Here is a 24,614-nt window from a genome sequence, read left to right on the forward strand (position 1 = left end):
CATTTTTGCTGTTATGACTTGTATTTATATATTCAAGTTGAGATTTTGTTTGGAAAGAGATGATTCATCCCCATGGGGAAGTGAAAAACGCCACGTCACCACTTTCTGTTTCCGTTGTCATGTGCTTTATTATTACCTATTTAACTTCAAACTTGACAAGATATAATATATAACAATGAGTGAACACGTACAGGACTGTAAGTGAAAATATCTAAACAGCAGTAATGACTGATGGCGTCAAGCGTACTATGGAAACCCCTATCACCAACAGCAACAGCAACAACAACAGCAGCAGCAACAGGGGCATCAATACCAATCTTCAAATGAATACAATTCTCCCTATGACTATCAACGGCAACCACAACAGCAACCCGTTCAGTCACCTACGAGTCCACCCAACAGTCAGTATCGCAAAATTGTAGCTTGATAAGCGACTGATGTGATGACAAAGTCGATGTTACCCATTCACCTTTTATCAGGACAGACTCTTCTCAAGTTGTGAGCTTTACCGACATGGCACGCATGGCCGGCAGACCGCAGACTGTAAGCGCTAGCGAACCTATACAGCATCTGATTGAACGAGCGGCTAATACATCGGTCAGTTTGACGAAATGTATTCTGTCCCAGAATCGTTCCTTGAAATTGAAATTCGAAATCCAATGACCCACGGTATGGGAAGAAAGATGTACACTGATTATGAAATTGTTTGTATGGTAAGTCCTGATTGGCATCTAGTAGACAATCATAGCTCATATAACTTGGCAGACCAATATTCCAGCATTCAAACTCCGACACTCTGTCGTGAGACGCCGTTATTCTGATTTCGAAGCTTTCAGAGATATCCTAGAGAGGGAAAGCACCCGGGTCAACATTCCTTCCTTACCTGGCAAAGTCAGTGTTTGGACCATGAGCTATTTGGACTTTCCGACTAATCGTGGGCATAGATATTCACCAATCGCTTCTCTGACGAAGTTATCGAGCAACGGCGTGAAGGGCTGCAGAGATTCCTAGAAATCGTAGCAGGACATCCTCTGTTACAGACAGGTAGCAAGGTGTTGTGTGCTTTCCTCCAGGGTATGTCTAACTCATCACGACCTGTCAAAAGCTCACCCCATACAGACCCCGCGTGGGATAGGTCTCAGTGGATCTAAGATGATGATCTCATTCGTGTGAATTATGCTCTCATTGTTGCTACCGTATAACTCATAATAATGCAAATTGAGTATTTTTTGCAATTGTGAAGCCTATTCATCCTATGCTCGTTCAATCTTGCTCTTCAGCTCACTAGCGGCAACAGCTACACCCCCATCCTCATCATAATCATCCCACCTCTCTTCACCACCTTGCTCTTTCCTCAACTCATCCCAGTCGATTTCAAACATTGCCCCAGAGTCTTCACTTTCACACTGCCACTTTCCTGCAAAATGGAATTTAGTAAATTCAAGGCCTCTGCAGTCGAGTACGACAAATGGTGCAAACTGTCCTGAAGTGGAGTAGGGTATAGGAGAGATTGATTTCGATTTCGAAGGGGATGGAGCTGAGGGGAGGAACGAGGCGGAGTGTTCTTTCTGTGGTCAACACATAAGCATATTTCATAAGCAAAGAAAAACTAGCTCACTTTGCAATTTGAACATCTCCACACAAAGTTGGCCTTGCCCTTCGAGCCTTGGATCTCATGCTCGTCCTACATGTATTGCCTCAGCTCACGTCGTGGGCTACAATCAATACTGCATACTTTTTGGTTAAGACTGACGGTCTTGGGATGAATTTCTCGACATGATCCGCACATAACCTGTAGGTGTCTATATAAGCCATCATCCATCATGAGTCGCACCACAAAGTTGCACTTACAGTGAAAAAATACTCATACTGCTCGTCTGCTGGCCGAACGTTTGTGACGCCTTCTAGTTCCATAGAAATAAAGACACGAAGTTTCTATGTAGGAGGTCAGGGTTGAGGATAATCACATATGCGCAGACCTGCGACCATGATGCTTGGATCCTGTCTCGTTTTCAAGTCTTTATTTGTATTAGAGATGGGTACGAGTATGTAAAAATATTTAAACAAGATAAATTAGCCTTGCTTTAAATGTGAACCTCTAAACTATTTAGAGATACGGAGTACGAAGGATCTCCGCTCATGCTCATTTCACGAAGTATCCCAAAATAATTTATTTTTTAGGAATTATTTTAGAATTTCAAGTCGTGATGTCATCCTGCCCAAATTTATTTTGTACATGTCAACATTCCGTCTTTCAATTAGAATTACTTTATCATTTTCGTCAATGTTGCTTTAGAATATATCCTACAGATTTGGTCGACACTTGAATCCTATCTTCCATGATCATCTATCGCTGCTTCTTGAAACTTGTCTTGAACTTTTGTGGCCAAAACAGCAAAAGTCTGGTGAACAGGCCATAAAGTGACTAGGCCAAGAGTCATAATGGTCAACCTATAGTGTGGCAAAGATCGAGTTGGCTTTAGAAGGAAATAAGTTGAATCCTTTCTTCTGGTCGAGGAGGATCAATTACGGCTTGTCTCATACTTTTGAGAAAAGCAGATTATGTGGTAAATCGGCTTTAAAAGTTATGATCTTGAGATGCCAAATAGTAACGTCGCAGAAGCTGCCAAATAGTATAGACATATGTATAGAAACCAGTCACAGGTTCTATGTGAACAGATGGAAGAGGCTCTATAAGGTTTTTGTGAAAACGGTCTTGCAATCCATACAACGTCCGTTTGGTGAATAAATCTATATATGCTGATTGGGTACCATGCATTTTGTCTGTCTCTACATCAGTAAACTTCTCTCGTCCGGTAAATTACTGTCCATCTCTTTTAATAGCTCACTAGCTACACCCTGTCCTTTCTCCAACAACCCTCTTATACGACTTGAATCGAGTCCCTCTGGGCCTTCTACTCTCATACCACAAAGATTTGGTTTTAATGGGTCCAAGGAGGCAATAAAAAATAAATGTATGCGGCAAGGACAGGCAACCTCTTCTTGAGGAGTCGCATCAAGAAAGACATTAGGCGAATTGGGAACCTGACCACAAGTCAGCAATGCAATAAGAAAATAAGGTGTGGTCATACCAGGTTAAGCGTTACTAGCACAGGCAACCTTTCTCTACTTTCAACATGGTGATACCCGATTTCTTCCTCTGTGTTAAGGTCCCAGTCTTCTGACCCCGAGATGACGGATCTTCCTTTCCCCTTGGTTTTGCCCGCAGCGATAGAGGCCTTGATGCCAGTCAAGTCCACTGCTTCTCCTGCACCCTCCTCCATTTCGCCTGTCCATGTAATGACTTTGGTATTAGGAACTCTGAGGTCTGCAAAAGCTGCACGAGCAGCAAGGAAAACAACAGACGCTATATTGCCTGCAGCAGACATAACCGTCACATGGAGTTGAGGTTGAAAGTATTTCTTGTTTTCAATGATGGTTAAGGGAGATAGGAAGGGAATGAAGTGAGAAGTCAACAAGGATGTTAGGTGGGCAGAAACTGATGAGATCGTCTGAGATGATGTACCAGGGAATGCTTGAGGCGTGCTGTCAAGTAACAGTCAGACAAGAGCAACCGGCAGGTGATGCCATAGACCTACACATCAACCTCCACCTTGGCTTTCCATGATTCATCTCCTCTGGCTTGCAAATTTGCAGTATCTGATATTTCGAGCCTAATGCCAGCTAATACTTCTGTACCGCCCACTTTTATACTTGCGCTTCCATTCGCATGAGGAAAAAAGTTATAGGAAACACTTATTGGACGGGACGCAAAGAGTTGACGGGCATCAGGTCGAGTTGGCTTTGTTGGATGCGCAAGAGAAGAGATGATATAGGATGACTCTGCTGGAGAAAGGGTTGGTACAGGTATAGACATAATTTTATGTGAATGTAGTTTTGTTGTTGATTATCTCAGAAAGATTGACGAAAGAGATCAATAAATCGTAGGTACACCGTGGGAAAGTTCTATCCCGTTGCTTTAATATCTTAAATCTTCATGTTTTTTTTTTTTCTTTTTGATATAAACAAATGAAATGTCATTAAAACATCCAAAACCATTGCAAGTGAAGCTTCCATTCAAAGTACCAAGACCAACAAAAAGTGTACAACAACCAAGGGCCTGCGGAATGTTGGTGAGATGCAGACATGGATATTTTAGAGCTGATATAACGCAGATGTCGAAAGAATGATAGCAAATATACATGTCCAAGATGTAATGTGGCCTATTGTTCTTTGGGATGCTTTAGAAATGAGGTGGATACTGTTTGATAAATTTTGGCGCAAGCTCATAAACAACTAGCTGCATGCTCAGTGTTCTGAACCATTTTACAAAGCAACTGTCTTGGATTCTATCTCTGCGGACTCAAAGGTTGGATTGGATAAGAAGAGGCAAATGATGGAAACGCTGAGAAGATTTGAGGAAGCAGAAGCAGAAGGTGATGACGTTCTGGATGAATCTGGAAGTGAGCACGAAGATGATGAGCTACTTGAGAAGTTACAGGGTATAGATCTTGGTATGTAAATCAAGCTAGATCTGTCGTCCAGTATGCTTATGGTCATCACAAAGATTCAATAAATAGTAATGAGCTCTTCAAGTTGCTACCGCCTAAACATCAAGAAGCATTTATACAGACTATACAAAACCCAGACTCAGACAGTACCAAGTTTCTACTCGAGGTTGCTTCAAAAGATTTCCAGCCCAACATACCAAATGTCTTGCCTTGGTGGGAATATGAAAACGTAGATAGCGACGAAGAAGAAGTGAACGTGCCAATAAATCGGGCAGAAACGGCTGAACAGCCGAATATGATACCAGAGAACGTTCTGGCTGCCATACATCCACCAAAAACCTCAGGCAAAAAGCTTGTATACAATGCTATGGCCATCGGGTGATGTCTCTATACTTACTCGACCGATATTATCCTCTGACACAGTGCACAGTCTAGCTTATCTACATGTACTTTTGTCTTTTCGGCTACCCTCTCTTGCTCCTGTTTACCTTCATGGCCAAGACCTCGAACCTTTAGACATTATAACCCATATAGGCCAACTCGTGCCTTTTCTTGTCAGTGCCAAATCCACAGTCCGTCACGAAAACTTTGAGTCTGCTTGGACTTATGTCTGGGAAGCAATCGGTAGGGATGCGGAAACATCAGTTGAGCTTCAAACGCTCCATCATCTTCTTGAACTTTTACCAACACTACTTTTCCCTCCTATAACATCGCCGTCGCACCCAAAGATTCTTTTGTTGTTGTCTGATATTTATTCTCTGTTCGCAAGGCCGCCAGGCCGGGTGGAAAGGGCTGTCCCTAGAAAATTGGCATTCTATGCAAGATCTTTAGAGCAGCTAGAACGAAGAGAGTGGCTAAAGATAGAGTCGGAAGTAAGGAAAACACTTGACAAGCTCGAGGAAGAAGGAGAAAGTCCCAAAGCTCAGGATGAGCGAGAAGGATTAAAGATTGTTTAAATATGGCAACATGAGCTTTTGGTGCGCTTGTATTATCTGTAAGGGGAACATTGGTCGAAAACATGATGTAGTACAATCCATTCAGTCTTACGCATGATCTCAATACTATGCAAATATGGCTAGACTTTCTGCTTCAAACTCTTTAAATTGTTTTGATTAAAGGCTTGATAAATTCCTTCCCCCGCTACTCAACCATGCTTTTGTCACGGCATCCTTAGGATTTTTACACCCTGGACATCTTGACAAGAGCTGCTTGCTCGCAGGGCCTATCCTGCCAGCAGTATAATCTTTGAGATGGTTGGACACAATATCTGCGATAGCACGAATGAAAATTGGAGAATTATTGAGAGATGGTGCCCGCGTTAAGTGGACACCAAGCTAAAAAGATTGAGTGAGCACTCATCTTCTAGTTACCTCCAACACTCACTTTTTCGGCTTCCTCCTTTACTTCAATATCAAGTTCGTACAAGGTCTCAATATGATCACTTGTGAATGCAATAGGTACCAGACAGATGTCTTTTTTGCCGAGCTTGGCATAATTTCCGATGACAGCAGAAGTCTGAGGTCCTTGCCAGGCCTTTGGGCCAACCTTTGACTGCCAAGTAAGACGCCATGGATTAGAAAAATTGAGGCGGTCCATAACAGCGTATACTGTAGCAGCAACTTCAGCAGTGTAGGGGTCACCTCGACTAGATCTTTGATCAGCGACGGATGGCAACTAAACAAGACAAACCGGCAGCTTACTTGACAATTTCGAGAGGCAGAGAATGGGCTGAAAACAGAATGGTGACATCATTTCGGCGATCCTCTGGGTATCCTTGAAGTACAGTTTTGATGTTGTGCGCAAAAGCCTGAGAAAATTGTGAATAGTAAGCCCCTATTCTGTTTGACGTGACCGTTCAATTTAACTTGCCTCAATCAGCCCAGGATGTGTTGGCCATCGATCAATCACACTCCACTCCACCTCGACTGTTTTGTTCCACTCTGATTTATTAAAACACCTGTGAAGCTCGTTCAAACTGCTACCAGATGTAGAGCAGCTGTATTGAGGGTATTGACTAAACGCAACTGCCCTCCTAACTCCATCTCTTTGCATCTCTTCCAAAGCAGTTTCCGTAAGGTTTCTGGCATACCTAAACGCCACATAATGTTTGTGAGGAGCGGATTCAGGATTGAGCTCGTCCAACAAGGAGCACATCTGAGATCCTTGTATATTGGTCCATTTCAGAATGGGTGAGCCTCCACCAATAGCCGTGTACTGTTTCTCAATTGATGGTGTCCTTCTTTTCGCGATTATCGGGGCTAGAATTGACTGAAATGGAAGGGGAATAAGATCTTTATCGTGAAACAGACGCGATAAAAAATCGTGAACCTCTGGAACCTGTACAAATATGAGCAACGCCTATATAAGCATCCAGAGTCAATACAGTCGAAGGTCCACCCATGTTCATCATCAGGATAGCTAATCAAACGTAAGCGATTTACAACAACCATTGTTTCTCTATTCGACCAACCTGTGGGTCTACGATAGACAATTAGCAAAAGTAATGCAGCTCTACCCAAAGTATTGCTTACGGTTTGGAAGTAGCAAGACCCCTTTTGAATGTCTTTGCCATATTTCTGCTGGATATGGCCGCCATTGCTTGTCTCCTTGAAAGGGCCATTTCATTTAAAAGGTTTTTTAAATTCAAAAACAAGATGAAAGAAAGAAAGAAAAAGTTCAAAAACTAACCATCGTCAGAATAAACAAAGTGTGCCTGGATCATTACAAAGTCGACACAGGATTGTAAATCGAGATTTTGTAATCGCAACTAACCTCGCCATGACAACACTTTTGTATTGCACAAGCGGCTTACAAGAGCGTACTATGCTCTACTAAATGTAGAGACAAGCATGACTAGCATACAGGTCTTATTGGAGACTCACAAGAGCGACTTGATTGCTCACCCAGCCATTCTCTCGCAACGATATTCTTGTGGAGTATAGTCACAGCAGACACATATGACGTAGATCCTCTGTCCAACTACAACTCGCTATATCGGTCGATTTAGCTGTGAAATTTCAATTTTCATCTCGACGTGGAAAGAAAAGAAGAGAAAGAAAGAGAAAACAGAACGACATCTAGTATTTATATAAAACGAAAGGAGGTCTGTGCACTCGTTCTGTGTCAAGACTAGGTTGATTCAACACCACCATTTTTAATCCTGACACGTAAGCCAATCTCAATTGTATACAGACTTGTAATTGTATTTGTTTTCTGTTTTTTATCTCTACATTCAGTAACTTTGACGAAGATACTGATCTGATCTGACCTGCCGTCACTGACGACTGTATCATTCAACTTGAGCGTACTTTGTCGCCATGGGTTCGTCCAACAACTACCCGTGGTCCCGTCAGTCGCCACAGACTCATCGCGATTCGCCCAAGAGTAGCCCGTCTCCCAAAAAGCATCATTCTCGTCAGGAATCTGAAGTCATCAACGCATCAGGTGTCCGGCATCCCTCTGCGAATCACAGACCTCATGCGTCTATGCCTCATTCGCCGTCAACGTTGCGACCACGCTCTTCGCCACGAAAAGTTACCCCTACGGATCGCCGCGGCCTTAGTCACAAGATTTCGTCTCCAAGTCTGACGGTTCCTACCGAATCAAACGCGACCGGTGCTGAGCGGATTATCAAGGGCACCAGCAAGTGGTTGCGAGACAAGCTCGACCTTGGGAACGACAAGGACAAGGACGGCGGCTGGCTCGTCTTGGACTTGCCTGTCTCGCCTTTTAATCGCTCACCACGGATCGATTCTAGCAGCAGTATCCCTGTGCCAACTTATGATGAACGTGGTTATCCGGCCAAAGATTCATCAGATCGACGTCGCACCTTGTCGCAAGATCGGAACCATGCCAAAATCGAGAAGGCGCGCATTACTACTGTTTCGTCACCGGCCATGCTACCATCAGGCTCGCTCACTTCCGACCCGGGTATTCATTCGTTTCTTTCAAAAACTGACAAAGGTAAAAAACCACTCGGCTATTCACACAATGCAGTTTTGAGTTCTTTTTCTGCTCATTTCCCACCAACCCCAAAACCTATTCCGGCAAAGTCTCCAAAGTCGCTGCCAAATGATTTTTATCCTGATACGCGAGGTTTGCTAAGTAACTCTTTGAGCAATGATCCAAAGCCAGCTTCAAGTATGGACAGTCCTCGTTCATCAATAATGACAAGATCCTCAGTTTACAGTTGGAATGGTAGCGATGCTGACAGTGTGACGAGATTGCATCTCCATGATGATAGTCCACCGGATCGTAAACCGGGGAAACGCAAGGAGAAAAGGAGGTTGACATTGCCCCCGTCTCCAATGAAAAGACTAGGCAGGTTTGCTAAAAGTGAAAAGCAAAAGTTGTATGATTTGGTAATTGATTGATATTGACTGGTTTTGTCGTCGCTCGCTGATTGGATTTTATAGTTGCCGTTCCATGTTGATCCTGCTTTGTGGACTCCTATCGGCCCAGAAGATGACGATGAACTACACAGGCCAGACAATCATGACCAGATCAATGTAAGTCCGGTTTTGCTTGCCGGGCTAACTCTTGATCCCAAGTTTCGATACTGTTCTGGTCGTGGTCTGGCAAACTTGGGGTGCCTGGCCATTATACTTTTTGCCGTAATCATCTTGTTGTAAGTATTGCAGTATTAGTAGCACCCGCCTTGCTAAAGAAAATTAGTGCTGGCTATCCTCTTGTCAGTTACTATGCCTCAAAATCATACATACATGATAATGGTGGTTTCAACATTGGCGGCATCAAGTAGGTAAATTTTCATGAAACACTGCAACGTGTTTAAGAATACATGTCATAGTGCGACGGGCCAGGTACCTAATATCTCCAACATCTTTCAGTTAATTGATCCTGAAACTCCTCCCGAGGCCTATCATTGGACCAGTATGGAGACGGGGAAAGAATGGGATTTGGTGTTTTCTGACGAATTCAACACTGATGGTCGTACCTTTTGGAATGGTAAGCGTTAAACTTTTTCTTTTCATGTTTATTTGATTAACAAACAAATTTAGGTGATGATCCTTTTTGGGAGGCTGTGGACTTGCACTATTGGCAGACCAATAACCTAGAGTGGTATGATCCAGGGAGGCTCACCACAAAGAACGGCAAGTTGGTGATTACGCTCGACAAGATATATAGTCATGGAAGGAATTTTGAAGGTGGCAGTCAGTGTGTTTATCTGCATAGGTGACTACTATGCTGAAAATCGTTAGTGATGTCAAGTTGGAACAGATTCTGTTTTACGGGAGGGTACATTGAGGGTAAACATTTGCATTCAGAATTTAGATTGGTTTCTAACTTCATCATCAAGTCTCGGTATCGCTTCCGGGTAAAAACGATGTCCCTGGGTAAGTCATGAAAGCTAGTCGAACTTGAGGTATCTGATGTTTGTCTCTTGAAATCAGTCTGTGGCCTGCTATCTGGACTATGGGCAATCTTGGCCGTGCAGGGTACGGTGGAACACTCGATGGAACTTGGCCATACTCATACGACTCTTGTGATGTGGGGACCCTCAGCAATCAAACTCTGAACGGTTGATTACGTTTGTCTTTTCTGGTAGATTCAATGTTGATGATAGTTTTAGGCGAACCCGAAGCAGCACTCACAATGGGTTCTCCTAGTTTCGACATGGCACTGTCATATCTTCCTGGTCAACGCTTGTCGAGGTGTACATGCCTTGAAGATGAGACCCATCCCGGGCCTAAACATTTAGACGGGTCTTTCATAGGAAGAGCAGCACCTGAGATTGATGTATTCGAGGCCACCGTTAGTTAATTAACTCTACTCTTTGGTGTGACTCCACTCACATTCCATCTACAGGTGGATCTCAGCATCCGCAAGGGCCAGGTCTCTCAGTCTGGCCAATGGGCTCCATTCAATGCTCACTACAGTGTAGGTTTGGCTCGTTGGTAATAATTACTGCAGAAGTTGTCAGATTAAACTTCCTTTAGTTTTTGAACACTTCAAAAAAGTATTATGAGGTGGTTGATCAAGATGTCACGCACATCAATGGCTACATGGGAAGCGTGTATCAGCAGGCAACATCAGCGTTGTCTATCACCGATCAAGTAAGTCTTTCAAACCCGAGTTTGAAGAAAATGACTGATTTCTTTGTTGATTACCATAGGAATGCTAGTAAGTGTCATACCGACAAAATTTTCCAGGTTTGGAATGGTTTTAACATATATTAGCACAGCCGAGTCTGGTTGTTTCTCAGTATATGGTTTTGAGTATGGCCCAGGAGCGTCAGTTTATTTCATGTATCGCCAATGTCATGACCTCTGATAATCAAACAGAGACGGATACATTAGCTGGGTCAGCAACGCTCATAAAGCTTGGACTATTCGAGGGGCAGGTCAGTAATTCTTCTATCTAAGGCGTATCTGATCTGATCATCTAACCAGCAATGGGTCCCAACGAGGAAGTTCAAGTCGGCCAAAGGCTTGTTTCTGAAGAACCGATGTACATTATTCTTAATCTGGGTATCTCAGAAAATTTTGGTGCTGTTGAGTAAGCACAATATTCTGCTTTGGAATCTCTATACTTATTCCTATCTTCAAGCTTTCACGGATTAGATGAAATGTGGCCTGTAACAATGGAGGTTGACTATGTCAGAGTCTATCAGGACCCCAATAACAGAAACATTGGGTGTGACCCTAAAGATCGCCCTACGTCTTCCTATATTGCTAGGTTAGTGGTCGAAGAATCAGTTGCTGCTCGAATGCTGAAAAGCCATATAGATATCCAGAGGCGTACAGCAATCCAAATATTGTAAGTGATGAAGTTTATACAATCGTCCGTTAAATTCACATGCTTTACAGACTACTTTTGATCAAGTGCCTAACAGGAAACTACCCAAGAATCGTCTTGTTGATAGGTGCCAGCTATAAGAGTTATCTACTTTCTCTTTCACTTGAACTACCATGCTTGTCAATCTTGTCATTTTGTAACTTGTCAATCAGTTTTGGATACTGGCAGCAGAGGTTATCTGATGTAGCATCATATACGCATAAAAACTCAGCAATGACATCTATTTAAACATACATGAATTAAAGATGACTTTCAATAAGGCCCAAATCTCTTGTTTCTCCGTTCCTTCTTTTTATCAGTATCTCTTCCCCGAGTTGCAACTCCAACAACGGGGTTATGTCGAGGTCCCTCATCCACCATGTCGTCATCTTCATCACTGCCTTGTGTCTCGATCTCGCTTTCTTCTTCCATTTCCTCATCCTCTTCATTCCTATCATCATCATCATCTATGTCGGGATCACCAACGACTAGTCGTTCTGGTAGTGATGCAAGTGAAAAGCCAGCAAGAACGCCATCTTCAGAACCGGTATACAGAGCTTCATTGGAGAGATCATGATACAGTGCGCGAACGACATCTTTGTGTCCTCGGGTAGAGTCTGGACCAGTAAGGAAATAAGATGATGGCAAATAGATGGTTGTTTCACGTTTATGATGTTGAACAATGATATCTCCCCTGTCACAAGTCGTCAGCTCATCAGCTCTCAAAGCCAGACAGATAAATCAAGGAGAATCGAAATGGGCATACTCGTTGGTACCGACAGCCACCATAGGCCCTCCTTGACTGCTCAATCCTAGAGAAGGTACTACATTAATCAAGTAATCAGACTTGATTTGCGCTTTGGATTTCATCTCTTCAGCAGCTGCACGAGCGACATTGGGTCCGGTCTGAGGAAGATGAAACGTTTTAAATTTGAATTCAGAAGATGGGTAAATTGTTTGATCTTGAAGCTCAATTTCACCCAGACCACTTCGGCCTATCGACCAAATGGCCATTTCGTCCATATCCGACCTGGTCCATAAACGCATACGACCTTTACACATGTAGCCACCAGCGTCAGCAATACTCTGGCCCCAGTTTTCTTCTGCGACAACAGCTTCTTCCTCGTCACTTTCCTTCATATTGGATAAGGCCACTAAGCCATCTGTTGAAGCTGAAAGCAAGAGGGTATGAGGAGTGATAATATCTGCATTGTGTGACGGTGGGAGAAAAGAAGAAGAGGAACGAAGAAGAGATAAATGAGTGATATCATCGGAATGGGTCGAAGAATGGATATATACTGGCGATGAAGTGTTGCGAGGATCCCAAAAGAGTATATGGGCTTCGGCAGAGACGACCTCAGTACCACCTATGACAAGATTTTCAAACGCAGAGACAGTTAATGACAAAACTGGCAAAGGCTTTCTGATGAATGCTGTATGTGTTTGTTTAACTATTCTCCGCCAAAGAAGACGTTACATACCTTTTATAAGATTTGCTTTTTGTCGACTTCTCTCGTCCCACCTGCTGATTGTCCCATCCATAGCAGCACTCCATATCTGTTCTTGGTCTATACAGACGCTACTGACATTACCTGTGTGGCCTCCCTTCAGCTCTGCAATAGGCTGTAGAGACTGGTTGTCCGTGACTGTCAAGGAAGAAGACGGATGGCGAAGAATGAGATGGGGAGCAGTTGGGGATGGGATGATGCCCAATATATAAGGGTTAGATGGGAGAGAAGAGGAAATGGTGGCATATGCGATTGGGACTGGAGGAACCATTTTAGATATGAAGAAGAAATAGGTTGAGTTTCAGGATGGAATTATGAAAATAAATAAATAAATAAATAAATAAATAAATAAATAAATAAATAAATAAATAAATAAATAAATAAATAAATAAATAAATAAATAAATAAATAAATAAATAAATAAATAAATAAATAAATAAATAAATAAATAAATAAATAAATAAATAAATAAATAAATAAATAAATAAATAAATAAATAAATAAATAAATAAATAAATAAATAAATAAATAAATAAATAAATAAATAAATAAATAAATAAATAAATAAATATGTAGGCTTGAATGCCTCACTGTAATTACAATGGTAATTACTTTAAGGTTTTCGTAAATATTAATTATTTTTGGTACAGCAAATCTAGCACTTGTCTTGCATAGAAAAGAGTAATGGAAGAGAAATCTATCTATCATTCAACCTTATCCATCCATGTCCCCTCTCAAAATCCCTCGGCGTTCCAGAGTGTGGCGATGTGGAGGGCTTGCACTTACAAAATAAATAAATAAATAAATAAATAAATAAATAAAAATAAAATCAGGCACCACTCATATCGATATCAGATATCTGCCACTTTTTATCTTTTGAGCTTTGAAAAACAAAAATGCCCAATTCCATTCATTTTTCAATTCCTAAATCTTTTTCATCTTCTATAGTTCCAGCTTATCGTTTACCGCACCTGATACATACATACTCGCATCTTCCGTCAAGGGCTATAACTCACAATGATGCGTCAATGGCGTATTATTCTCCTGCCCCGATAGGGTGCAACCTGATGGAAGGTTTTGAAAGAAGAATAGAAAGAGAGGACGAGGACGAACATCTCGATGGCCTTGTGGAGAGCTTGGAAGTAATGGGACGTAGAGCAGAGAAAGGCGAGCGGGGAGGCGGGATCATCACTTGGAGAGGAATGCTTACTCGGTAGCTCCTACTGTCCATTTCAAGAGCAGTGACGGACTGACTGATTCAAAATTGAAGGCTGCTTATATCTCCTTACGAGAGAGATGGGTGGGAAATGACAGCTCTGGCACTAGACGGATCAGTGTACTTGGAATTATGGGATCCACCCGAGATTAAGGCGAAAAGGTAAGCTTATGCTAGATGTTACCAAAGCAGGAAGCTCAGCCAGGTCAAGAAAAGCGGATCAGGCAGCTTGGGAAGACCAGGCATATATGGGATACTCTTACGAGTCTTTCTCCACTATACCCGTTGAAGGGCGGCCCGAAGATGGACCAGAAGGCTGGGGTGGTGATGTGAATACTAATGTTCAGGTAAGGTCGTACTCATTTTCGCATGGATCAGCTGATAAAACTAGTGGGCTATGTGAGCTTGACCCTTGAAGATTCGAGGGAGAGACATTCTGATATTGACAATCAGTGTTGTGCGTTCAGCTATAGGTAATATACCGCTCTGCATGGCTGGAGAGGTTGATTGTGTCAAAGGTGAGAGGCTATCTTTTAAACCGATAATGAACACAAGTTTTCTGATGGCTCAACTCACAAAGCTATGCCTGGAGTGCCCAATCCTGGGCTGTCGTCATGTATAGAGCTTAAAACCAACAAGGTCATCACAAATGCAAAATCTGACCTAATTTTCCATAAAAAGTTGTTGAAACATTGGGCGCAGAGCTGGCTTTTAGGCATTCCAGTATGTTATCTTCCTATTCAGAATTCTCTGTTAATCGTCCTATCGTAGGAAGTGGTAGTAGGCTTCCGAACCGATGCAGGCACACTCGCTTCCCAGGAAACCTTTGAGACAGCCAAAATCCCTCACTTGTAGGTTTCATCTTATGCATAGGTACACACAACATCTTATTCTGTTCAATAGAGTTGCCTATCAACGTCCTGTACCGTGGTCGCCGAACCCGTGTTTACATACACTTTACTCAATTTGTTCGCTATTGGTCGCCCATGTTCTTCCAACCGATCCTCTCGTTACATACCCACATATTCGAGGCAATCCCGCTAGGGTCGAGGCGACAGGCAGCGTACTTCCACCAGCGGTCGTTTGGAGATTGAAGTTTGATCCATTGACAGGATTTGATCTTTGGGTGAGCGGAGAAGTCGGTGTGGTAGATGGAAGATGGGGTGGTGTTCTGAAAGAAGAGTATGTAAAGTGGAGAATGGATTTACATTAATCGATACAATATGTTGGTGTCTCGCCCAAAGATTCGCCTACCCCATAAACACCATAGAAAAGAAAAGAGGGAAAAGAGATTTTTGTGCATGTTGCAGCAAAGATTCATGGTTGGGTGAAACTTGGATTTTCTCATTTTCCTAAGGCCTAAACATATGTCATAAGAAGGAGAGCAATATCTCTTCCACAACCTCAACACAAAAGGACAGGGCGTAGAAAACACTTCAAGGGTATCTCGTTCGCTCGCCCTGTAATACATTATGGAATATATTGACAGAAACAACGATGTCGGTGCCGGCATTACATTAAAGGCTACCATTTTCACAATAGCACATTTGCACAACATGAGGGCTATAATTATGGTTTCAGTCAAGCACAATGATGAAAGGACAACAACAGTGTCAGAGACAGGGTTAGTCTTGGGCTTGGTCAAGGAATCCTTGGCAGTGGCTGACTTACGTGAGAATGTGTGTCAAGAATAGATTGCAAAAGATATCAAGATCAATTCTCTAGGGATGTACAGACGGAGTATCCTTGGATATATCGTCTCAACTTCCGCTAATCTCGGTCACATCCACGTTGCTTCAACCCTATCAATTACCCAACGACACAACCTCCTGACTTATCCTGAGTCATCCCTATCCATCATCCTGACAAATAGTTGAAGTAAGAAATGTGAGTCAAGAAAGCTCAATGCAACGTATACATACCCGTCAGCCTGCTCTAATTTTTTATCCTTCCTGGTGCTACAACTTGTACACATTTGTTTTGAATTGTCTTTATCCAACTTTTGAAATGCAATCTTTAAAGAATGTTCTTTTCTTATCACGGTATTCCGATTCCGTGCCTTTTTGTTATCGGCCGGGACTTGTATCGCTTATCTCCGTCGGTTTTTATTTTCATTTATTTTAACCTTGACTCCACATATTTCCACAAGTCAGATGAAGAGATATAAGAGGCTTTATTTGTATCTTACGTTGCTTGTATACTACAGCATACATCTCCCACCTTGTTGCTTTGTCAAGAGGGAGGCTTGTTTATAGAACGATATGACAACTGTAGAAACCATCACCCGAACTCTAGTATTCAGAAAGCAGAAAGTCAATGGTAATATTGGCTATGGGTACAGCCCCATCGAGTACTTGAACGATCGCGCAAAGATTATAGAAATCGATGGGAGTATGTGTAACATTGCTGAGGTTGCAATTTGCGTGCTGACGCATGGGTTATAGTTCGTGCATTGATGGAGGTTGAAGGGCCCAACGTTGTGTCTTTTGTGAGTGAGGAGTCAAGTCTACTCGATAGCTACTGATTAGTGCCATCAGCTGTATGTAACTATATGGGTGTGATTGACGACAAATGACAAGATCCTGACGCCGTCTAGTGCTGGTCGTCCCAGTCCAGAGACCTTTCCATTCTCTTCTATCACTCTCAACCTTAAGTCGCCTCTCGGTCTTGTTGGAAGCGCCAACACTGTTCCCGAGTTAGTCACTATTGAGGGACCCGATCTCGATACTGCCCTTCAATATGGCCTTCCTGCGGGTCTACCCAAGCTTTGCAACTGGTTAGCCGACTTGCAATCTCATGTGCACAAGAAGGACAAGAACGAATTTGCCATCTCCTTGGGTAGCGGAAGCCAAGACTTGATGTACAAGGCATTTTTCGCTGTTCTCAATCCTGGAGACCCCATACTTGTAGACACACCCGTGTACGCTGGCATACTGCCCGCATTGAGGTCACTCAAAGCTGAGATGATCGAAGTTGAAGTTGACGAGCATGGATCGTCGGCTCAAAATTTGGAAAAAGCGTTGCGCGAGTGGCCTGCAGATAAGAAAAGACCCAAAGTGTTCTATTGCTCTCCTGTCGGGTCCAATCCCACTGGGTGTTCTGTTCCACGACAGAGAAAGCTTCAAGTACTCCAAGTATGTAAAAAGTACGGCATCATGATTTTTGAAGATGACCCATATTGTACGTCCGTTGTCTGTTTCAAGAAAATTTAGGCTGATACTCTTCAGACTACCTTGCTACTGAGCACATCCCGAGTTACTTTGCACTCGAAAAGGAGGTGTTTTCCGAGTCTGGCCATGTGGTCCGATTTGACTCCTTCTCCAAGCTTCTCTCGGCTGGCCTTCGATTAGTAAATATGTTGGTTGGTCTGCTAGGAAAGATGACTGACCTTTGTTGGCCAGGGTTGGGCGACCGGTCCCAAGGAGATTCTCCGTGCAATCGACGTTAAAACTGCTGAAGCCAACCTACACACCAGCACAGTCTCTCAAGGCATTGCTCTTCGTCTCATGCAGCATTGCAAGTTTGACAATCTTAACATTGGCACCAATCTGACAACACGTAGGGGGCATCGATGGTTTCCTCAACCATTGTCATGCGGTGGCCAATCTCTATGCCCAGCGCAGGGAGAGATTTGAGGCTGTTGCTCACAAATACCTCGATGGCTTGGCTAAATGGGTCTCTCCCGTGGCTGGCATGTTCCTCTGGATTGACCTGAGTCCGTCAGGTATTCAAGACAGCTATGAACTCATCAGGCATGAAGCTCTGGCCAAGGGTGTGTTGGGTGTGCCGGGCAAGAGGTATGTCTCAAACGCTGCTATTTAGGGCAAACTATTAACGACCGTAGTTTCTACCCGACTGGAAGAAAGTCCCACCATGTCCGATTATCTTTCTCCGTCATTGACCTAGGTGAAGAGACTGAGTTGGGTTTCTCCAGATTGGTAGAGGCTATCAAAGAAAATAAGGAATTTACTGGTCTTGCTTAACGTTCAGAGTTCTTGTGCAATGCTCTATGGATAAACCATGTTGTAGTTTTGGTATGTTGGTTGAATGATGAAAAAAAAATATTGAATTTATACCATGTCCATGAACCGCCACAATGGTCACGTAAAATAAACGCCGAATATCTCCAGCAAGTTATAGCAAAAACACTCTGTGAGCGTCGACGGTGGAGGACGTCCAAAAAAGCAGCAAAAGAAAAAAAAGCTTTGAGGAATGTCTTTATCGAATCAATCACAGCAATATTCACATACAAAAAACAATGATTTTACCGTCCAAACCAAGGCAGAACAGCCTGCTCCCTCTCCTGCGCTTCAAAAGGAACCTCGCGAGTCTTTGCCATCTGCTTCAAAGCCATCGCTGGATGTCTCAACGGCCGCTGTTGCTTTGGCAAAAATGACTGTCTTGAATGGCGATTTGTCGGTAGGATCGTCCAGTAGTTCTCTTCCTCTGGGCAAGACAGGTCAAGAGGAGATCATCCGGGATCAACGGTTGGCTGGAAGAAAACGGAAATGGTCCGCGATGGGTTTCAGCAAAGAGGAGCAGGAAGAGTTACAAAAGGAAGATGCATTGTATGTATCCGGAGCCGTTTGGCTACATGTTCGAGAGGGTTGAAAGCTGATGGGGACTGTAGATTACACAAGGCTCTATTGCTGGATCAAGAAGCTACTCTTTATCCTCCGCCCCCTACTCGGTTTCAATCATTTGAGGATGCAGTACAGAGATTGTTACCGTATCACATATGGCAAACATATGACGACGAGCTAGATAGCTGGGATAAAGCTGATGTGGCAAAAGGTGGGTTAGGTCAGCGACTCTGCCAGATATGCTCTGACAGGGTAGTATAGAGACAGAAGACGCTAAAGATATGATCGACCGTATAAAAAGTCTCAAAGAGCGGTTTGCTAGAGCGCGGCGGCGAGAAGATGATGTAGGCGACCTCAGTCTTTTAGTTTAAGCATTGTGCTCACAGCACATTCGTTCTCAGCGTCCATCACCTCTCCCATCAACCCTTTCGTTCCTCTACTCATCGACTTCTATGCTTCGTGAAGATTTGAACGCTCAACAGACTACTCTTCGAAATGCTCGTATTGAACTGAACGCCCTGGAACAAGAACACAGACGGAAGGAATTTGAACAACTGAATCCAAGACTGGAAGGAGGTGGGAATATAGCCAGTGTGGCTATGCGGCAAGCTCTGAACAAGGCTCAGACTCAGCCACAGATACAAAGACAACCTCAACAATCACCACGACCGCCACAGGTTATCAAAACTTCTAGTCCAACGGCGTCAGGTCGTACATCAAATCCTGTAAAAACGCCGACAGGGCGGTAATTTTGTTCAATGGTTGGTTATCCCACATCGTGCGCATTTCTAAATGCCAACAACACAACAGAAAGCTCTCCAGGCGCATACAACGGTACATTGAGCAAGTCCATTTCTCAGCGTAGATTCTACATAGTCAATATTCCAAAACCTCTATCGCGCAGCGCCTGGGGCACATTCTGCGCCATTTGGCATCTTTTACATTGCCAGATCCTAGAAAACATATCACAATTAGAAACAGCACAAAAGTAGCATAGATATTCAGCATCCAGGATCATTAGGGTGTGTATATCGCACCATTAGCATTTTCAGAGATGTACACTAGATTGTATCCATTACCAGTATAAATAATCAGCTTCAGTATTATTTGGGATAAAAAGCCGACATTTTCGATTTTTTAGGACGGATATCCAGTCTAAAACTTAAATTTCCACAGTTTAGATCTTCTTTCCCTGTGGTTTTTTTTTCTTTTTTTTTCCTTTTTTTTTATCTCATTTTTCCATTCCTTCATTCTATATACTTGAAGAAGAAGGAGAAACCGAAAAGAAGAGAAGAAAACATGTCAAAGCCGTTTGTCCCCACACCAAACGTTTCTCGTCCAATAACGCCTCCGCTCAGCTATGGCAAGGATGATATAACCTCGACTTTGTTGAGGGATATGGGCGGACGTGGAGACAAGAGTAAAGAAAAGGAAGATATAGGCCAGAAAGAGGGAGCGCCTACTGGCAGAGAGCAGGGTGAGCTGCTTTTTTTGGTCGCTGAAGGATCAAGACTTAGATGGGGATGTAATGTCTCCAGAGACCTTTTCATAGTATCTAAATGTAGCAAGTAACAAACTGATATATTCCATGTTAGCTCTTCCCATCTTGTCATATTGTGTTGCCAGTATAATGATGACTGTTGTCAACAAGGTATGTAACTTTTCAAGCTGGACGTTCTCATTTCATTTTGGGAATGACATACCGCTGGATCCTTGTTAATCTTTTCCGTATAGTATGTCGTGTCGGGCGCGCACTTTACAATGACTTTTCTTTTGCTAGCAATTCAATCTGGTGTCTGTGTATTGGCTGTGTCAACGGTCAAGAGGCTGGGTTTCATCACTTGCAAGTTTTTTGGACATTGATTTACAGGCGCTCAAACTGAAAAGACTCTAGTCCGTGACTTTGACAAGAATGATGCTAAGAAATGGTGGCCTATATCTACGCTGCTTGTCGCTGTTATACACACTGGGTCCAAAGCTTTAGTAAGTTGGCATCACCCAATACGAAGCGATTCGTGTTAACAGAAAATTAGCAATTCTTATCTATCCCTGTCTACACGTAAGCTTTCACATTCGGCGTCAACTATAGCCATGTAAGACCCATCTCCTGACCATATTATTCGGCAGTATTTTCAAAAACTTGACTATTATCTTAATTGTGAGTTTTACATTAATGACGGTAAAATAATAATAAACCATCGTATAGGCTTATGGCGAAGTTTTCATGTTCAACGGAAAAGTGACAGGTCTGACTCTGGCTTCCTTTGCTCTTATGGCAAGTCTCTATATCTGAAAGCGACCAGTCCAATCTGACATTCTGTAGGTTGGCTCATCTATCATTGCTGCCTGGTCCGACATCACCTCTGTCTGGGCCAAGAAGCCTGAACTTGATCCCATAACTGGACTTGAAATTGTTGTTGGACCTTCTGCTACTATTGGAGGCTTGAATATCGGTTACATGTGGATGGCACTCAATTGTCTTGTTTCTGCAGCCTATGTATGTTTATTCGATTTTCAGCGTCTTGTAGCTAATCCTTTCAAGGTTCTCTTTATGCGCAAACGCATCAAGATTACTGGCTTCAAGGACTGGGACACCATGTACTACAACAATATCCTTTCTGTTCCCATTCTCGTCATCTTTTCTCTTGTAATTGAAGACTGGGGATCTGAATCTCTTGCACTCAACTTCCCCGCTGAGAACCGAGTTCTTCTCTTGTCCGCCATGGCGTTCTCCGGCGCTGCTGCTGTGTTCATCTCTTACTCAACAGCTTGGTGTGTTAGAATCACTGGATCTACCACTTACAGCATGGTCGGAGCTCTCAACAAGTTGCCCGTGGCCGCTAGCGGTATCCTTTTCTTTGGCGATCCCGCCAACTTTGGCAATGTCTTTGCAATTGCAGTCGGAGGTTTAGCTGGCATTGTTTATGCCATAGCAAAGACTAATCAAGCCAAGGTGGAAAAGGCTAAGCAGGCAAGAGCGGCTGGAGGCAGACCATGAGCAATATAGACCTGGCAGGGATAAATGAGCAGAAGCGATGGTAAAGTCTTTTCTATACATCACAACATATCGAAGCGGTTTCCTTAGCCACTCAGTATTGAAGAGTCTTGAACTTGCTTGCTGGTGCTGATTATGGCTTGGCTTATTGCGTAATCTTATCGCATAATCCAGCAGTGAAGTAACCCGTTATTCGTTTACGTAATCCTTTTTTCTTGGATAGATTTCGCAAGGACGCTTTATTTAAAAACATTGATTCGCATGTATCAATTGTTTCATTTCTGTTTATTCTTCATTTTTATCTGAACAAAGATGCCGGCACGGAGCAAGCAAGCATCTCAGGCAACTCAGAGGAAAGGAAAGGGCAAAGAGACAGCGGCTGCCCAGGTTGAGTCTGATCATGAAGGTTACGGAGATGATGTTGCTACTGGGAATAGCGGTTCATTGGCTGAAAAGGTTGTAATATGCTCTGCCAACATGTTTGTTCTATTGTTGACATGGTATGCTTTCAGGATATTGAAGCCAAGGCGGGAGTACTTGTGCGTCTGGCGCTTTTTCAAGAATATAAACGAATGCCGATTCGACGTACTGAAGTTATCAAGCAAGGTTGATACTTTCCTTCGTCTTTTTCTTTGCTGATGGACGGCTTTTAAATCCTTGCGATTTGGACGTGATGATGAAACAACAGTTCTTCCCAACAACTCACGATCATGGAATGTTGTATTTGACAGAGCTCAAGCCATTTTGCGCGACACATTTGGATGTGAACTTTGCGAAACTAGACCGCGAGGGAAAGGAGAGGTCCAAGAAATACATACTCAGACTCAAAATCCAGGAAACCAAAGACGGCCTCTAGCCGATGGGGGGCTGGCTGCTATTGAAGAGGGAGCTGAAGGTGAAGAGACAACCACTACGCAAAAGACAAGAAAAGGCAAGTTTAAATGTCAACAATTTTCTTCCTATGAGCTCATGTAAATACAACTTAGAAGCCGGTACCAGAGTTTATGTGCTACAGTCTATCTTGCCTTCCGAAACCATCAAAATCATGGCTGAGCCTTTCGCCTTTGACCATGATGTGCAAGATGAGGTTGAAGATGAAGACTCTGGCGCACTCATTCGATGGGATAAGGGCGATGGTGGCGTTACCGGTCATGTAGGCTTGCTCGGTATCCGAACCGTTATCCTATCGATCATTATGTGTCTTGGGCGAGTCGTTTCGGATGATCATCTTCACGCTCTCCTTCGACGGTTCAACCTTCATCGTGACACTGTCTTACCTTATGTGTCCAAAGACGTTACTGAGCCTCCTCTGACACTGGACAGATACCTTGACTTGCTTGCTAGGCAGTCATATCTCGAAAAGATTAAAGAACCTGGGCCTAATGGACAGGCGGAAGGAGGGTTAATTGAATGGAGATGGGGGTATCGAGAATCAGAGTTCTCATACAAAGCTGCAGGCAAATTCATTGAAGAAATGTTTGCTGTCTCAGGTCGTATCCATAGCAAGAAGCTGATGTTGTATGTCTAGTATGCTTGGCAGAGAAGGTGATTCAGACAGTGACGACGACAATGAAGATGTACAGCCTGGAAGGAGAGAACGCGATAGACAAAGAGAGGAGCGTGTAAGCAAGAGGCAAAAACTTCAAAATGATCTGGCCAAGGCTGCTGGAGGGCCACTTACTGGCAGAGACTAGTATGACATGTAACATATGAGTTTTGTCCTTGTAGCCGATATTACGTAATATTTCATCCGGCTTCTTAGATGGCCGCTCTTTCAGCACTTTCTGATTGTAACAGCAGAAACTTTTTGATTCTTACATGCTATATCTCTACCTTGTATATAATGAATCCCCCCTACTTTCTCCCTCAACAACATCATCCAAATCACAATACATCTAATCACGATTCGCCCAGCTTGTCTTCTGTCTCTAATTCAAACAGTGAAGACTTTCCCGAGCCAGATGCGCCAAGTCATTATGCTCAACCACCTCATCATGGGAAATCGGCTTACGATGAAAGACCTGCGCCTAGCGCTGTCTCACAACAGTTTCTAGTCCAACCTGTTCTACAAGTAACAGAGGAATGCAATCCACCACTAACGGCAGGTCCTATGATTTCTCCTCATCAAGACCTTGATACATTTCTAGAGGCTTTTTGGACAAGACAGATGGATACTGTGGAAGGGGAAGAGCCGGATTGGAAAAGCTACAATCTACCGCTGGCTAGGATAAAAAAGGTGATGAAGAGCGATGAAATTGTCAGAGTGAGTATTCAAAATAAAACACAAAATTCATCTCTGTTCTGTTGCTCATAAACGTCCTTGAAACCATAGATGATTTCTGCCGAAGGTAAATTTTTTATGAGTGGTCCCTGTTTCCCCATGCTTCTTCTCAAATAGACGGGGCGGATGGCTCATCTAGAGACCATGCTGATACATGTTAGCCCCTATAATATTCTCCAAGGCCTGTGAAAGTATGCCCTCATCTTCTTCGTACCCTTTCTATTACTTGAGACTGACATTCGTTTGTAGTATTCATCTCCGAACTCACCTGTCGCGCATGGTTGATCGCCGAGTCACACAAACGCAGAACACTCCAAAAGTCAGATGTGGCCGCTGCAATCGCTTATAGCGACATGTTTGATTTTCTCATCGATATTGTTCCTAGGGACGGCGGAGCAGGAACAGGTGGGAATGGGCAGACAGGAAATGGGAGCGCAGCTCATGAGGAGGACGGGGAAGGCGATGGGAATGGGGCAGTATATCCAAGGCAAGAGGAAGGAGATTTGTATTCGGAATATGTACAAGGCGATTGATACAACCCAATTGGGATGTAGAAAGTTTCTTAGTTGTTGCATGAAATTGACATCATTTTCAAAGCGGCTCCTATCCTGTTAACATAGAAAACTAGCTCTAGCTAACATTTGTACAACTAGCTGAAACGCTTTCAGCTTTCACAGTCAATCCGCTATCTGCATTCTTCCAGGTGAATCGCATTATCTCACAAA

At 43.2% G+C, this 24,614-nt stretch overlaps 13 protein-coding genes across 13 annotated transcripts; 9 read left to right on the forward strand and 4 right to left on the reverse strand.

Moving 5' to 3' along the window:
• Positions 1 to 175: 175 nt before the first annotated feature.
• L203_102997 (sorting nexin-3) lies at positions 176 to 1,151 on the forward strand (the record flags this gene model as incomplete). The annotated part of the gene is made up of 7 exons (XM_066212405.1): positions 176 to 197; positions 243 to 401; positions 452 to 543; positions 603 to 713; positions 766 to 891; positions 945 to 1,074; positions 1,120 to 1,151. The coding sequence occupies 7 exons, from the start codon at positions 176 to 178 to the stop codon at positions 1,149 to 1,151; spliced, it is 672 nt and encodes a 223-aa protein (XP_066068502.1).
• Positions 1,152 to 1,253: 102 nt separating this feature from the next.
• On the reverse strand, positions 1,254 to 1,989 carry L203_102998 (uncharacterized protein; the record flags this gene model as incomplete). The annotated part of the gene is made up of 5 exons (XM_066212406.1): positions 1,254 to 1,568; positions 1,619 to 1,684; positions 1,736 to 1,792; positions 1,852 to 1,935; positions 1,984 to 1,989. The coding sequence occupies 5 exons, from the start codon at positions 1,987 to 1,989 to the stop codon at positions 1,254 to 1,256; spliced, it is 528 nt and encodes a 175-aa protein (XP_066068503.1).
• Positions 1,990 to 2,790: 801 nt separating this feature from the next.
• On the reverse strand, positions 2,791 to 3,877 carry L203_102999 (uncharacterized protein; the record flags this gene model as incomplete). The annotated part of the gene is made up of 3 exons (XM_066212407.1): positions 2,791 to 3,045; positions 3,093 to 3,546; positions 3,600 to 3,877. The coding sequence occupies 3 exons, from the start codon at positions 3,875 to 3,877 to the stop codon at positions 2,791 to 2,793; spliced, it is 987 nt and encodes a 328-aa protein (XP_066068504.1).
• Positions 3,878 to 4,034: 157 nt separating this feature from the next.
• On the forward strand, positions 4,035 to 5,467 carry L203_103000 (uncharacterized protein; the record flags this gene model as incomplete). Its single annotated transcript, XM_066212408.1, has 5 exons — positions 4,035 to 4,129; positions 4,176 to 4,254; positions 4,301 to 4,514; positions 4,568 to 4,889; positions 4,942 to 5,467. The coding sequence occupies 5 exons, from the start codon at positions 4,035 to 4,037 to the stop codon at positions 5,465 to 5,467; spliced, it is 1,236 nt and encodes a 411-aa protein (XP_066068505.1).
• A 156-nt stretch (positions 5,468 to 5,623) lies between these two features.
• L203_103001 (ferrochelatase) lies at positions 5,624 to 7,107 on the reverse strand (the record flags this gene model as incomplete). The annotated part of the gene is made up of 7 exons (XM_066212409.1): positions 5,624 to 5,845; positions 5,895 to 6,156; positions 6,212 to 6,318; positions 6,381 to 6,848; positions 6,895 to 6,929; positions 6,982 to 6,989; positions 7,043 to 7,107. The coding sequence occupies 7 exons, from the start codon at positions 7,105 to 7,107 to the stop codon at positions 5,624 to 5,626; spliced, it is 1,167 nt and encodes a 388-aa protein (XP_066068506.1).
• Positions 7,108 to 7,828: 721 nt separating this feature from the next.
• On the forward strand, positions 7,829 to 11,407 carry L203_103002 (uncharacterized protein; the record flags this gene model as incomplete). Its single annotated transcript, XM_066212410.1, has 19 exons — positions 7,829 to 8,872; positions 8,927 to 9,019; positions 9,062 to 9,138; positions 9,186 to 9,266; positions 9,319 to 9,476; positions 9,530 to 9,682; positions 9,731 to 9,778; positions 9,829 to 9,865; positions 9,923 to 10,050; positions 10,102 to 10,283; positions 10,338 to 10,409; positions 10,469 to 10,585; positions 10,645 to 10,652; positions 10,709 to 10,762; positions 10,814 to 10,872; positions 10,922 to 11,027; positions 11,079 to 11,207; positions 11,258 to 11,288; positions 11,339 to 11,407. The coding sequence occupies 19 exons, from the start codon at positions 7,829 to 7,831 to the stop codon at positions 11,405 to 11,407; spliced, it is 2,646 nt and encodes an 881-aa protein (XP_066068507.1).
• Positions 11,408 to 11,579: 172 nt separating this feature from the next.
• Positions 11,580 to 13,085, reverse strand: L203_103003 (uncharacterized protein; the record flags this gene model as incomplete). Its single annotated transcript, XM_066212411.1, has 3 exons — positions 11,580 to 12,000; positions 12,073 to 12,739; positions 12,788 to 13,085. 3 exons carry the CDS (start codon positions 13,083 to 13,085, stop codon positions 11,580 to 11,582), a joined length of 1,386 nt encoding a protein of 461 aa, XP_066068508.1.
• Positions 13,086 to 13,710: 625 nt separating this feature from the next.
• On the forward strand, positions 13,711 to 15,243 carry L203_103004 (decapping nuclease RAI1; the record flags this gene model as incomplete). Its single annotated transcript, XM_066212412.1, has 7 exons — positions 13,711 to 14,027; positions 14,085 to 14,192; positions 14,242 to 14,385; positions 14,484 to 14,548; positions 14,611 to 14,753; positions 14,802 to 14,881; positions 14,934 to 15,243. 7 exons carry the CDS (start codon positions 13,711 to 13,713, stop codon positions 15,241 to 15,243), a joined length of 1,167 nt encoding a protein of 388 aa, XP_066068509.1.
• A 1,048-nt stretch (positions 15,244 to 16,291) lies between these two features.
• L203_103005 (uncharacterized protein) lies at positions 16,292 to 18,013 on the forward strand (the record flags this gene model as incomplete). The annotated part of the gene is made up of 7 exons (XM_066212413.1): positions 16,292 to 16,421; positions 16,475 to 16,518; positions 16,610 to 17,210; positions 17,258 to 17,379; positions 17,432 to 17,546; positions 17,593 to 17,827; positions 17,875 to 18,013. The coding sequence occupies 7 exons, from the start codon at positions 16,292 to 16,294 to the stop codon at positions 18,011 to 18,013; spliced, it is 1,386 nt and encodes a 461-aa protein (XP_066068510.1).
• A 229-nt stretch (positions 18,014 to 18,242) lies between these two features.
• L203_103006 (uncharacterized protein) lies at positions 18,243 to 19,362 on the forward strand (the record flags this gene model as incomplete). The annotated part of the gene is made up of 4 exons (XM_066212414.1): positions 18,243 to 18,598; positions 18,661 to 18,824; positions 18,875 to 18,957; positions 19,015 to 19,362. The coding sequence occupies 4 exons, from the start codon at positions 18,243 to 18,245 to the stop codon at positions 19,360 to 19,362; spliced, it is 951 nt and encodes a 316-aa protein (XP_066068511.1).
• Positions 19,363 to 19,912: 550 nt separating this feature from the next.
• On the forward strand, positions 19,913 to 21,611 carry L203_103007 (GDP-mannose transporter 1; the record flags this gene model as incomplete). The annotated part of the gene is made up of 9 exons (XM_066212415.1): positions 19,913 to 20,090; positions 20,209 to 20,264; positions 20,348 to 20,456; positions 20,508 to 20,596; positions 20,647 to 20,672; positions 20,741 to 20,771; positions 20,820 to 20,888; positions 20,937 to 21,110; positions 21,156 to 21,611. 9 exons carry the CDS (start codon positions 19,913 to 19,915, stop codon positions 21,609 to 21,611), a joined length of 1,188 nt encoding a protein of 395 aa, XP_066068512.1.
• Positions 21,612 to 21,920: 309 nt separating this feature from the next.
• L203_103008 (uncharacterized protein) lies at positions 21,921 to 23,302 on the forward strand (the record flags this gene model as incomplete). Its single annotated transcript, XM_066212416.1, has 5 exons — positions 21,921 to 22,064; positions 22,121 to 22,214; positions 22,297 to 22,539; positions 22,595 to 23,084; positions 23,137 to 23,302. The coding sequence occupies 5 exons, from the start codon at positions 21,921 to 21,923 to the stop codon at positions 23,300 to 23,302; spliced, it is 1,137 nt and encodes a 378-aa protein (XP_066068513.1).
• A 149-nt stretch (positions 23,303 to 23,451) lies between these two features.
• On the forward strand, positions 23,452 to 24,422 carry L203_103009 (uncharacterized protein; the record flags this gene model as incomplete). The annotated part of the gene is made up of 4 exons (XM_066212417.1): positions 23,452 to 23,871; positions 23,941 to 23,956; positions 24,051 to 24,080; positions 24,139 to 24,422. The coding sequence occupies 4 exons, from the start codon at positions 23,452 to 23,454 to the stop codon at positions 24,420 to 24,422; spliced, it is 750 nt and encodes a 249-aa protein (XP_066068514.1).
• Between the last annotated feature and the right edge of the window lie 192 nt (positions 24,423 to 24,614).

This window comes from Cryptococcus depauperatus, chromosome 3, assembly GCF_001720195.1.
Source record: "Cryptococcus depauperatus CBS 7841 chromosome 3, complete sequence".
Classification (NCBI taxonomy): domain Eukaryota; kingdom Fungi; phylum Basidiomycota; class Tremellomycetes; order Tremellales; family Cryptococcaceae; genus Cryptococcus; species Cryptococcus depauperatus.